Source organism: Hevea brasiliensis, chromosome 11 (assembly GCF_030052815.1).
Source record: "Hevea brasiliensis isolate MT/VB/25A 57/8 chromosome 11, ASM3005281v1, whole genome shotgun sequence".
NCBI lineage: Eukaryota > Viridiplantae > Streptophyta > Magnoliopsida > Malpighiales > Euphorbiaceae > Hevea > Hevea brasiliensis.
The window spans coordinates 5,061,947-5,076,301 of record NC_079503.1 but is presented as its reverse complement, the minus strand read 5'-3'; the positions used below and the strand labels follow the sequence as shown (position 1 = coordinate 5,076,301).

Here is a 14,355-nt window from a genome sequence, read left to right as displayed (position 1 = left end):
GTTTAATTTTATATTAAATTTTAATAAATATAAACTCTTAAAAATTTTAAAAATTTTAAGTGAATTTAATAGTAATTTTATAATTTTTTTTAATTTTTTATTAAGAGAATGATACTAATAGATAAATATAAATTATCGTATTATAAAAAAATTTAAATTATTATTATTTTGTCGCTACATATTTTTTATTATTTTTATTTTATTATTTTTTACTCAATAAATTCATAATTGTAATTTTTATTTTTTAAAATTTAAATTATTAAATAATATCACTAAATAAAAATCTAACATAATTTTTTTATTTTTTTTCATCAATTTAAAATATTAATAGCTTTCTTCTTGTAATCTTATTACTATTTTAAATTTTTTTTTCTTGTTAAAATGTCTTCGTATTCAAGTTAGAAGAAAAAAAAAATTCTTTTACAATATTAGAAGTTAAATCATATTATTTATTTTATTAAATTTATAATTTTAACTGAATTTATTTTTTATAAATTTTTTTTAAAAAAAAAAATTTTGAGATAAATTAGATAAATTTTATAATATTAGGCTTTCAATATATTTAAGATTTAGCAATTCATGATATTAATAATTTATTATATTTTTAAATTAATAGCAATTTCATTTAATTTTTAATAAATTAATTTTTTTGAAAAAATTAAAATACCTATTTTTATCATTATATTTATTAAATATTTTTATTTTATAATCATAGAACGATTCTATCATTATATAAAATTATTATCATTGATTAATCAATCTCTTAAATTAATATTTAAATAAATATTTTATTAATAAATTATACATTTTAATTAAGTCCCTCTAAATTAAATTTTTGGTTCATCGCTGGTACATAAACCCTGACATGGCTTGATTTTTCCTCGTGCAAATGTTTTTATTCATTCAATGTAAAATTTATACATTATTTAAAATATGATAAAATTTTAATTTATTTTATTTAAATAAAATAGATATAGGTATATAAAAAAATCATTTAATCGAATATGTAGAAAGATAATAATATATCTTATTAAAATATATAAATAATAATTAAAATTTATTTATTAAATATATTAATCTTATGATAAATTTACCACGTTAAAAGAGAGTCAATAAAATCTTTTTTTAAATTATTTATATATATTTATTGTCACGACCCAACTTATGGGTCGGACCGACGCTAGGACCTGGACTGACATAAAGCACCCGAGGCCCGTAGTAAGTCTTACTGTTCTCAAATTCATAACCAAGGCCCAAAAATTTAGGCTCAACATGTAAATAAAATTAAATAAAATAAAATATTTTTTTATTCGGGTCAATCTAACCCGATAACCATAAAAAACTGAAGTAAGAGGAGCCTCGCTCAACCCTGTTACCATCACTAACAAATTGTTTAAATACCACACAAATCTTCATTTATTAATCTCAAAATTTTAAATTAACACGATTTCTAATAAGGTTCACACTATTACTAACACATGCGGAGTTATAGATTTCAAATTTTGAAAAATAATAAAACAATTAAATAACCGACGTTAAACCTGCAATGAAGAAAACAGGTTGCTCTGTAAAAGAACTCCTCCTGTAGCCTGAAAAAATAGGTGAACAGGAGTGAGCGTTCGACTCAGAGAGTAAAATATCAATTTTAACCATAATCCCTATGACTATCTAAAGCTAATGCACCCTGTAGAGTGAAATGCAACATCTGCAATATTTTCACACCATAACAGTAAAAAGGTAATTTGGAGCACTCACACACCCGATAATGTCAAACAATACTTGTATGGGAGCTGATCCTCTATACAGCTCTCTTAATCCAACTGTGCCAGCGAAGGACTAAAACTCGGACTTCCACTTAATAAACCAAATCGGGGTCCCAGTGAAGAACTCAAGCCGTGTCTATCCTGAAGGACCGGATCCCAGCGAAGATCTCAAGCCGTGTCTACCCGTCCTGTCCATAGCCAACACTATACCACACGCACGCCAACGCACGCACACTGCTCCAAATTACCACAACAACATCCATAGCACTTTAACAATTATGAATGCAACATAAAACGTGCCTAGTGTTTAACTACATAGATATATTTTTATAAGTGATGCATGGGCATGCTTGAACATATAATAATATCGAAATTATAATTAAAATTGATATTTTACTCACAGTACACCGATGACTATTGTGCCTGCTAGATGCAGAAAAATAGCTGATCTCGATCACCTAATAATTAAATTATAAATTTATTAATACTAAGTTAAGATAAAACTCTAAAGAGGCAACAGACAGCCTAATTCATGCCGGAAATCCGACAGAGTTTCCCCTATACCTAGGACCTACCCAACCTGCAAAAAGGCTCAAAATACACTTCTATATCTGCCAATCACACAATCACAACTCAAGCATATCACAAGGCCCCTCCTGGGCCCACCCCAAACAGTCAACAATCACAATTCAAAAAAATTACAATTTAATCCCTATAACTAGCCCTTTTGTAAAAACTATCCAAACGAGCTCTAAAAATTCTAAAATTTTGCCCCGCGGTCCTTAATAATATTATAAGGCTATTGCAAAAGGAATTATAATTTTTCGATCATCCACGAATATTTTATGAATTTTATTCTAAATCGATATTAGCCGCAAATGAGCAACTTAGAGTTCGGGTTTACCTATACCAATTCTGACACCTAGAACGCATCCAAAACGTCTAAAAATGCTAGGATTGACTGTACTATTGACCACATTCTGAGACGGGCCGTCAGACAGTCGGATCTGACTGAAAACGCAGTCCCGGCGTCGGTGAGCTATCCTCGATCCGATTGCACCAAAATTAAATCCAAATTGTGTTAATAATTATTATAAAATTATTTTTAAATTTTGGGAATCGAAAAAATTCGAAAATCTCACCAAGCAATTTGAACCGTCCGATTATTGCCTTTTTCAAACGGTGTCCGATAGAAGCAGGACCAGTCCTATCTTGAAGATCTCGTCGTCCTGAGTCCATCGGTGGCCTCGGATTTCCGATCCGACGGTGGGATCGTTGGAAAAGTGGCCGGAAAGATACTGCCATCACTTTCTCTCTCCTCTAGATTCGCCGGAAACCTCCACGAAATGGAGCACTATTGATCGGGATGGGAAGCCCATGGTCCCAGGAGTAGAGCGCCACCCTCACTTGGCCGGAACGCCACCGGGAACCGCCAGAATCACTCCTAGAAGGACGCGGCAGCCGCGCGCGTTGGGGGCCTCCTCTCGCCGCCGTTTGCAGTCCAGGGGTTGACGGTGCCGCTAGAGACCGCTGGGAGCTTGCCAGACCCTTGCCGACCGTCGCCCGCCACTGGTTCGGCAGGAGACGCAGTGAACGGAGAGGGAGAGGGAGAGAGACGGGAGGAAGAGAGAGACGGGAGGGAGGGGCTTGCTGCGTTTTAATTTTTCTGATTGTTTTTTTTTTAATTTCTAATTACACTATTAGTCCCCTAACTTTTTAGGGGTTTACAATTAGGTCCAAAATAATTTTTATTATGTTAAAATTTGATAAAATTCTAGTAATGACAAAAATAAATATAGTCTAGGAAAATTTAATTATTTTATTCCCATTTACTAAATTAACTTTAATTATTTTATTCTCATTTTTTTTTGGGTTGTTACATTTACATATTTATTTAATTAACCCCTCATTAATTTAGATATTAAATCTTTTTTTATGAATGATCTATTTTAGTAATAAAAAATCAATTAACTCTTTTATATTGATCTCATTTTTTTTTTCTATATCCGCCGCTGTATGGATCCCACTTATTTCTTGAATCCATGCTAAACTTAATATAAGCAAAGGAAAATTCTATAACATACTAGAAACATATAACTTAAGTAATTTCTTAGGCTCTATTTATTTTATAAAAAATATTTTCATGTATAAATTATTTTTTTAAAAAGAATATTTTTCATAAAAATATTTTTATAAAACTATTTTTATTATATTTTTATATTTTAATAAAATTATCAAAGTCTAAATAATAAAAAATAATTTTTACGTTTGAAAGAATAATTTTTTATATTTTCTCCTTACTTTCTCACAATTTTAGAGAAAAAGTAGACGTGAACAAAAAATTTTTATTTTTCTCTCAACTTTTTTTTTTTATATATTTACTTCCTATCAATTCAAATATATAATAATAAAAAACAAAATTATTTTACTCTCAAATTTTTTTCTCCCTTATTTTCTCTCTATCCAAATATAATGTAAATGTCCCTCACAATAAAGACAGTGAATATGAATGAGAAAACATATCCATCAACAGCAATGAATAATCCCTGTTAAGTAATAATTTCTTTTACACTAATAATAATATTTAGAAGCTCAATAGTAATTTACCATTCAATCATGAATAAGCATTAATCAACTTTAGTAGCCACATGAGTCATGACATGCAAATTATACCACTAAAGGCATGAACGCTTTTTTCAATACAAACCAAGTAAACAACAACAAAGATTCGAAATCTGGAAACACACGCATCATCCACCACAATCAAACTTTTTTAATACAAAGAAACTGCAAAAACAACAGAACAGGGTCATTTCTGTCATTCCCCTACTTTCCGTTGAGCATGTCTCTGTAACGCAAGAGCGAATCCAGCCTCTGCAACCTTAATTGCTGCTTAAACCTGTTGATGAAGTCATCGGCTTTCGCGTCAACCCCTTCGTCTCCAAACGACGCCGTCTTTTCTATCCTCGTCGTTGCAGGCCTCCTCCGCTCCACTCTCTCTCTGTCCTCCTCTACGACCACCTCTCTTTCGCTTGCTGATTTCTTCATCTTCTCAGGCGCTTTCTTCTCCGAAGCTTCCCTAGGCTCCGATTTACTCCTCTTTACCTGATGCTTCCCTTCCACACTGGATGCATGACCCGTATCCACATCTGGATCCGAATCAGCTTCAGCAACAATTTCGGTTTCTGGTTCGGATCTATAGAAAGAAGACAACTTGATGGACTTAACCCGTTCTAAGAGTGAGGGGGCTCGTTCGAGTTGAACCGTATGAACCTCAGTTGTGCACACTGGCTCGGTGTCATGCACTGAGTCCGTTGTGGGTTCTACTTGGGGTTCAGAGTCAGGCAGTGGGTAGTTGTAGAATGAAAAGTTGATGGACTTCACTCGCTCTAAGAGGGAAGGGGTTCTAGCGAGAGGTTGAATTTCCTCTTGATGTTGTCTTCTGTTGGAGCCGAAACGGGAGGTGAGGGCAATGGTGCCAATCACCAGATTGACGAATAAAAAAAGATTGGCGGGTGTAAACCAGCCGGTCGCGAAGCCCCACATCGAAGCTGGCGATGCTGGGTCTGCCATGGTTTTTATGGATCTTCCACCGGTATTGCACAGAGCAGAAAGACTAGTGAGGAATGGTTTGCAATGGAGAACCGGAGTGGTACTGGTATTTATGTTCTTCGTTGTTCCATCGGACAACAACATTTATTATAGAAAATATATAGTATAGCACTTTTTTTTTTAATAAAATGTTAAAAATTAATAAAAAAATAAAAATTTTTATTTTTTTAATATTATAATTAATAAAAATATAAAAGTTTTTCCTAATAGCGACAACAACAACGAATCGTTAATTAACACGTTTTTAGTTTGGAGACAAAAGAGGGAAAGGAAATTATTGTTTTTTAATCATGGTCATTGGAATAAACAAGCAAATCACTATCCAATACTGAAGTTGTCATTTTTTTATTTTATTTTTTTGTACTGAGCTGAAGTTGTCAATTGATGGTACGTATATCTTCAACTTGCCATTAGCAGAGGATTCTTAGCAGCTTTAGTGGAATGTGATTCGTCATTTTAGTCCAGTGTTTGGCTTCTCTTCAGGTTCCTGTGCCGTGGGAGTTTACTGCTAAACTATCGCCTGGAATGTTTCTCTCATATCCATCTCATATCCATCGTTCTGCCAAAGGAAGTGCAGACTGGATAGCCAAATGTGCTTGAAATGGTTCACTCCTTCCTGGATGGGTGTCTAATCCCCCCAACCAACTGGTTGCTTTTTTGTTAAAGGATGGAATCTTTTCTCATTAATAATATGTTCCCTTTCAGTTAAAAAGAAACAGAGAGTAGCTCTATTTATTTTATAAAAAATATATTTTTTAAAATATTCTAGTATTTAAAATATTTAAAAAAATTAATTAATAAAAAAATATTTATCTAATTAAAAAAAATTAAATTATTTTTTAAAAATAATTTTATTTTTTAAAAGAGAATTTTAATTTTTTAAATTTTAATAATCTTATTAGAATGTATAAATATTTATACATATATAAAATAAATATATATCATTAATTTAATATTATAATCACACAATAAAAAATATTTTCATAAATATATTTCATACATAAATTATTTTTCATGAAACAAATAAAACATTAATTATACTACCTCTATCATATTTTAATAATTTTTTAAGTTTTTAACATAAAAATTAAAGAAATAATTAGACAACATTATTTTTATAAAAAAATTTATTAACTAAAATTTATAGTATCATTAGAATATAAAAAGATGTTAATTAAAAATAAATTAATTGAGAATAATAATTGATAAAGATAAAATTAAAAAAATAATTAATATTTTCTTAATTTTTTAAAATAATAAATAAAATAATACAAAATAATTTTCCTAAGTTATCTATCACGACAACAATTAGTTGAAATGCAGGTAAGCTAAATCTTTTTTATTCTTTAATTTTTTTTTTAAATTTTTATTGATAAGTGATAAGAATAAATTATTAATAAAATTATAATAATTAATTCATATATATATTATAATTAATATAAAATTTAAAAAGATTAATTTTTAAATACGATCGACTTACTTTACGGATCCCAATTAAAGTTATATTAAGACACTTTGTCCTTATTCTTCAATTCAAAGTTATAGTACTTGACACCTGTTGCGTAATTATATAAATATATGTGGGACCAATTCAACGTCACATCAATTTAAGAAACAATTTGTGGATCAAATCATCTGTTGACCGACATGGTCTTCGAAATAAAAAATTAAATTAAAGTAATGGAATTTTGAATTATAATTAAAAATAATTTAAGTAGACTATACAGGCTTGTTTAAAAAATAATTTAGAATGAATCGATGATTTTAATACAGTTAAACAATTTTGATTTTAATTTAGTTTTGAATTTAATACAATTTAATAATTAATTTTTTTTTCATTTTCTTTTTTTTTAAATATTAAATCAAATTAAATCATGGACGGAACTATGGATTTCAATTTAATTTAAAAATTGAGAAAGGGAGTTGATTAGTTTAATTCTATAATTTTAATTCTATTTTAATTTATTATTTAATTAGGTAAAAAGTTGAATCAGAAAAATTAAAATGACTTATGGATGAACCGATAATTCATTGATCCGGTTAATTAAAATTTTTTTAATTAAAAAATTTAAAATATTATTAATATTTTAATATTTAATTTATTTTTAATATGAAACTGAGATAATAGAGGCTCGAAATCTAAATAATATATTTTTAATCATATTGTACTAAATTAAGTTAGGGAAAATTAAATTTTTATTTATTTAATTGATAAAATATTATTTAGTTATTATCTTTTTATTTATAATAATACAACAAATTTTATAAAATGATATGTTTATTTATTATTTTTAATAGATAATTAATTTTTCATACAAATTAAGAAAATAGTTGTTTATTTATAAAATATTATTATTGAATATATTAATTATAAATGTTAAGAATAAAAGAAAATTAAAATTTAAATATTTTTGTATTTTCACATAAAAATTTTCAGTATTAAGATATAGGCAAATATAAGATAATAAATATTAAAACATTGATTAAAAAATTTTTAATTGATTAAATTTATTGAATAATATTAATAACTGTAATATTTAATTAATTTTTTAATGAATTATTAACTGAACTGTTAACAAATTACCCATCAGACTAAATTCCAGACTGAATTAATAAATGATAACACGAGATAATATTTAAAAAAAAATGCTGACAAATTTAAATAAAGAAATTAAATAATAAATAAAAATATAATATATTAATTGTAAAAATAAATTTATAAATAATAATAATAATATATAAAAATATTATACTAATTGGATGTTTACGTCAATCAGCAAATCCTTTCCAATAAATATATGTAAAAGCGGACTTCACATGATGCGTGTTAATGGCTATCTATTCATAAAAAGGACCTTTTTATTTTATTTTCTTTTTTTTTTAATTAATGATATATTATTTATTAATTAAGAATCTAATCAGTCTCATTTCAAAGAGAAAAGGAATAAAAGGGAATATTCACTAAAGAGGAAATGAATGAAATTATATTTTTCTCTTATAATTATTTATTTTAATTGTATATGTAACTGATAAAATATAATATTTTTTTATTTTATTATTTAAAAAGTTTTTTTATTTTATTCTGTGATAATTTGATCATCTGAATAATTTCTCCTATAAATTTATTTTCACTTAATTAATTATATTATCCCTTAATTAAATATAAAAAATAATGTTTATAATTTATATAAATTGTTAGTTTTTCTACTATAAATATTATAAAAAAATAATGATTCCATTTATGGAAAATGAATGATTAAATGATTATATATTTATTTATATAGATAAATAAATATTCAACAATGTAAATAATGAGCAATTATATAATGATTTTAATACATAAAAAACGTTGTAAATAACTATAATTTTATAATAATGTGTAACAATTTTATTGTAAATTTATATATATGTATATATTGTTGACCAACTGCATATATTATATAGAAAAAGCTGGAATAATTTCTTATACTTTTAATCAATGTCAAATAACTTAAAAATTAAGTTTTGGGTTAAATAAATTTCTTATACTTTATAATTAAGGTCAAATAAATCTATACCTAATAAAATATTAAAATAATAAATTTAATATTAAATAATTTATGTTTACTATTTTTTTAAATTTTTTTCTTTTAATTTATTTTAATTAAAATTAATAAATAATTTTTAATATTTAAAATTATAAAAAATAATATTTTATTAGCTGTAAGTTTGTTTAACTTTATTAAAAAAATATAGAAATTTATTTAATTTAAAATTTATTTAATCTTTTTTATTTATTTATTTTTTCTCATATTATATTGATAAAAAAAAATTTCAAAGTTCGGTAGGTGTGAACAAGAAGAGATGGCCGCATTTTGCAAGGGGGGTGGGGAGAGAAATCCGAAGGACAGCAAGAGATAACTTACCTTTGTGTCTTAAGTCTCGGCCAGCGGGACCCATACATGTCTGAATCAAGACAATCCACCGCATAGCAGCCAGCATCTGTCGATCATGATCAGTTCAAAAATTGACTTTAGACCCTTGGTCTTCCATTTGAATGCTGCCAAAACAATTCGTTACCCTTTCAATTTAGGTAGACATTGTTTTTATGACAATAATTCATATTATATTTATTTTTTTTTTTGAAAAATTAACTTATTATTTAGAGAAAAATATAAAAAATTATCATATAATATCACATTTTAATATATGAAAAATTATAATTTAATACTATGTATTTTTCTTAATTAATAAATATGATTTAAATCATTAATTATTGATAAATAATTCATATATTTATCTCATCATCATTTAATAGTAATTAATGTTTTAAATTATATTTTCTAATAAAGAAAAAATATAATATATTAAATTAATAAAAATAAAATAAAAATATATATTTTTTAATTTTTTTCCGGTTACTTTTGGAAGGTAAAGAGTAATTATTTAAAAAAAATAAAAGTTTATAGGTAAAATAATAATTTTGAAACTTTTGGGGCTTGTAGTACCGCTCCTATTCGATGCCTTATCTTGTGTGGGCCAGTTCTACCCGGCCGCGCCTGAACTGCTGGAGGGGTTCATGGACTATGTGGACGGACGCTCTCAAATTCCCCTGCCGATCTGCTTCATCGGCGACTATGGCATCGGTTCCCCTAAAGTTCTATCTGTCGCGTCCAAAAGCTCCGCCAATTTGCGGTTCAAAGTGGACGGTTTGAAAATTTGTGGCAATCTGTTTTGGCTTAGAAGCAGCGGCAAATTCACTCTCCAAGGTACCAATCCAACTTCCAAGTGCCATTCTCTTTTTCTTATGCATTGCCCATTTTATCAATCAATTTCAGCTACTTGTTGGTTTTAATTGGTCTCATGTCCAGTTTTGGTTGCTTTATTACCTTGAGCGTTTTTCTGCTACTTGGCCAACCTTCCATGAATCATGCATTATCTTTTCTATTGTTACTAATTGATGGCATTGGCATTTAGGTTATCCATTGCATACCTATCTGGTAGGCGGTCATCGGACAGTCAATATTTTGGAACGTATAATCAAGGTGATGTTTGATGAGCTGCAAGCATTGGCAGAGGAACCTGGAATGGTTGACTTGTTTCTAACATATCCTTGCTCTGTTATTAGTGAAATCCTTTTACCAGTTGCGACTTGTATCTGCTTGCTTCATTTTCTAGTTATAGGTATGTGTGTATTTTGACTTCCTTGATAAATGATAAGTTGTCACTAATGAGTGGCCAAGCGGGGTCACAAATAGAGATTCTAAATCTGATATTACGGCAGAAATATCAGATTCAGCATGCAGTGATTCCACTGTGTCTGAGTTAGTAGCAGAGATCAAATCACGGTGAGTCGTGTTTGTAGACTATTGTCACTGTGTATGAGCAATAACAGATAGTCTATTAGGTCAAATCTGTTCATGGATACATGATTTCTTAACTAAAAAGCAGGAGAATGATGCTGTCTGAAAACAAAAAAGGGGTAAAGAAGAGTAGGTAAAGAATGATCTATATTTCAAGGGTGTACTGGTGTAGGTGATTCTCTTTAGCTTATGTGTATAGAAGCTGAAACTTGAATTTCTTCTATTGCATTCTTCAGCGGTTCTTCATTGCTTTTTGTCTTGTCAGAACTAAAATTGCAGTTAATAGAATTATGTATTATCCTTCTGATTAAAGTTTCTAACATTGATGTTGTGCATGTTACCCGCTTCTTTGGCCTTTAGTCTTGGAAATAAGGATAAACAGGTCTAGTTGCCCTTCTTAATGTGATTTCCAATAAGTTTTCTAGATTTTTCTGCTTTCATTTTGACATTTTGGGAACTTTTCTTGAATGCATATTGTGCGGTCCAGTAATTCTGGGTTAAAAAAAAAATGAAGTTCTATTATTTGAATATTGACCTGTGAATGATGCATGATCTGGTATATTGCTGTTCCCTTTTCTTTGATACTGTTATGATAGAAAATTAATACCAAATCAACAATCAGATTAAAAAAAAAACATTAAATATGGACTACAAATGAATAATAAAATTCAAATAGTAACAATATAAAATTAAGAAAAAAATATTAGAGTAGCCTGTGAATTTGTAGATTGAAGCCTGATTTCTGGCACTAACCTTTGAGAGAAAGTGGTCCGTTTGCACCGAGTAATCAATCAAGCACATCTCTCTCGCAAGATACTTCAATCCGTTAGAGCTCTTGTGTGAAGCTAAGAGTTTCCCGAACCGATTATTCTCAATGCTCATAATTTATTGGTCGATATACCCAAAATATCAGACAGAAAAATTGCTGCTTTCGGTAGAGTAAAAAACAATAATGGAAGATATAATAAATAAATAAATATAGAATGAATATATAACTATCAATTCATAAGAGATAGAACAAAACGAGATTAGAAGTTAGATGGGATTTAGTGGAGAGCATGTGATGATAATAGGTGGCGATAATGGGTGGTTCATGAACTGAAAAATATATGCATTTTTTAATGACTAATCCCTACTTTTAATTTACTAATCAGAGATATTAGGCCACTAATCCTTAAAACTAGTAAGTAAGTAAAGTTAAAAAGAATTAGTTCTAAAAAAATAGGGAACAAACTTTACTGAGTCAAAAAGAATTTTTTAATCATCATATTTTTTTTTAATATAAAATTTTAAATAAAAAATCCAACATTCCCCCACATGATTTAAAATTTAATTAATTCTGAGTATATAATACTGTGTAATAGGCATTAGGTGCCTTCAGTGTTTGAACTTACACTTAGTGTTAGTGAATTTTAATATGAAAGAACACAGTAACATAAATGTTTTGAACTAATCCTTTTGAACCAGATTCAAATTCACCACACGTACAATATGAGAAATCATCAAGGTTCTATCAGTGTTGTGCTTTACGGTCATGCACATGTATCTATTTCATGAGTGTCTTTAGAAAATTGCCCAAATTTTCACAGTGGCGACTCCACCACCACACTCAGTAGGTGAACCCTCCAAGAGTAATCTGTGATTATTACCCTGTAAAAATATGTTCATTCAGAATTTAATTCTTCCTATACATCAGAGCACTACACCATAGGAAAGGAGCTCAGAATTTTTCTGCAATAATAAAAATATTATGTGCTTTTCCTCGTTACCATACAATTTCGTTTTTACCCGTTGAACTTTATTCATGGGATCACCATACCTCTAAAGACGGGTGTCCACTGTGGCAACTATTTTATAGGCTTCAGTCCCATTCCCCTCTACGTTTGAAAAATTTGTTGGCGTGCCAGTCCTTTAGTGATCGAATCCGCGACATTACTTTCAGATCTGACAAAGTCCAAAGAAATCACATAATGAGAAATCAAATGACGTATAGATTTATGTCTAATCATCAGGTGCCTCCTTTTTTTATTAAAATTTTTACTTTTAGCTCTAACTATAGTAGCTTGGCTATCACAATATATTGAATTTAGAGGTAAAGGTTTAACAATGAAAGGCAAGTCATACATAAATTCTGAAGCCACTCTGCTTAAGTACTAGCAGCATCTAGAGCCACTAACTCTGCTTCCATAGTAGAGCGAGAAATTATTATTTATTTTGCATACTTTCATGAGATTGCACCACCACTAATGGTGAAAACATAACCACTAGTTGATTTAGTTTCTTTTGAATCAGAAATCCAATTAGCATCACTATAACCTTCCATTTAGGGGTGGCTACGGTTCAGGAACCGCCGGTTCAGGTTCAATGAAATTATGAACTCAAACCAAACCGCCGTGGGACTGTTTGGAAGATGGTTCCTGAACCACGGGTTCTAGTTCAAGCCTCAGTTTAAAACGGTTTACAGGATGGTTTAAGATGGTTTGAAGAACGGTTTAGGGGCGGTTTAAGAGCAATTTAGATTAAAAAATTAGAGGAAAATTTTATTAATTAAGAATTTAAGTTATATTTGTAAAAATATTTTAATTTTTCTTAGAAATCTTTCAATCAAAATAGAATAAGAAAAAAAAGAATGAAAATAACTTATTTTTAAGAAAAAATTAATAAGCAAAGACTTGAACTTATTAAAAAACTAGAGATGAAGTTAATTTAAAAAAAAAATAAAAAAAAAGGTGCATGAACTTAATTTTGCATATGTATCCTTTTAGGATTCAGAGGAATCAAAATTTCAAGTTATATTACTTGCCCTTTTTTAAAAAATTATATGATAATTGATAATTAAAAAAGTATAAAAGAAAAAAAATTAAAATAGAGAGTATTGAAAATTTTATTAAAGATATAAAATAATAACAGAATAATTGAGATGATATTAAAAATTTCAGTGAGCATATAAAATAATAAAGTAAGGGAATTGTGAGAGTACTGAAAATTAAAAGGTGTGTAGAAAATAATTATTTAGAAAATTTGAGAAAAATTAAAAGAGTATTAAGAATTAAAGAGAGTATAAAGAATAATTGCGTAGAGAATTAATGATATATATATAAATGAATTAGGAATGAAGTGAGGTATTTATTGAATTCTTTTGTATTTAAATTACAGGTTTGGTCTGGTTCGGAACTATCAGTTCAATCTGGTTCAAAACCACCGATTTACAATTTCTAAAAAATATGAACCTGAACCAAACTGTAGAAGGACGATTTCGGTCCGGTTCAAAGCTGGTTCCGATTTTGACTGAACAAGTTCTGATTCGGTTTTAGTTCGAAACCGAACCATGGCCACCCCTACTTTAATAATGAATAACATAATCAATTGTTCCTTTAAGATATTTAAATACTCTTTCCAATACATGGCAATGTAAAAAGTCTGGATTATGAGTATATCTACCTAATCTACCAATCGCATATGCAATATCAGGTCTAGTATGATTAGCTAAATGCAATAAGGCTCCAGTTATTTGAGAGCATTTATATTGTGAAACACTTTTTTCAGTAGTTTTTCTCAATTTAACTGTCAGATCAAAAGGATTAGATACAGGTGACACATTAGCATAATCAAACCTTTTCAATATTTTTTCAATAGAG

At 28.6% G+C, this 14,355-nt stretch overlaps 1 protein-coding gene and 1 pseudogene across 1 annotated transcript; one reads left to right on the top strand and one right to left on the bottom strand.

Moving 5' to 3' along the window:
• Positions 1-4,380: 4,380 nt before the first annotated feature.
• On the bottom strand, positions 4,381-5,454 carry LOC110653052 (pathogen-associated molecular patterns-induced protein A70). Its single transcript, XM_021808671.2, has one exon. It carries the CDS (start codon positions 5,334-5,336, stop codon positions 4,590-4,592), a length of 747 nt encoding a protein of 248 aa, XP_021664363.2. The 5' UTR covers positions 5,337-5,454; the 3' UTR covers positions 4,381-4,589.
• A 3,764-nt stretch (positions 5,455-9,218) lies between these two features.
• LOC110662059 (zinc finger CCCH domain-containing protein 64-like) overlaps positions 9,219-14,355 on the top strand; it is a 63,986-nt pseudogene continuing 58,849 nt past the window's right edge.

What these genes read in the sequence shown, in the direction of transcription:
- LOC110653052 (XM_021808671.2), bottom strand. Translation starts at nt 5,336, where the DNA reads ATGGCAGACCCAGCATCGCCAGCTTCGATGTGGGGCTTCGCGACCGGC.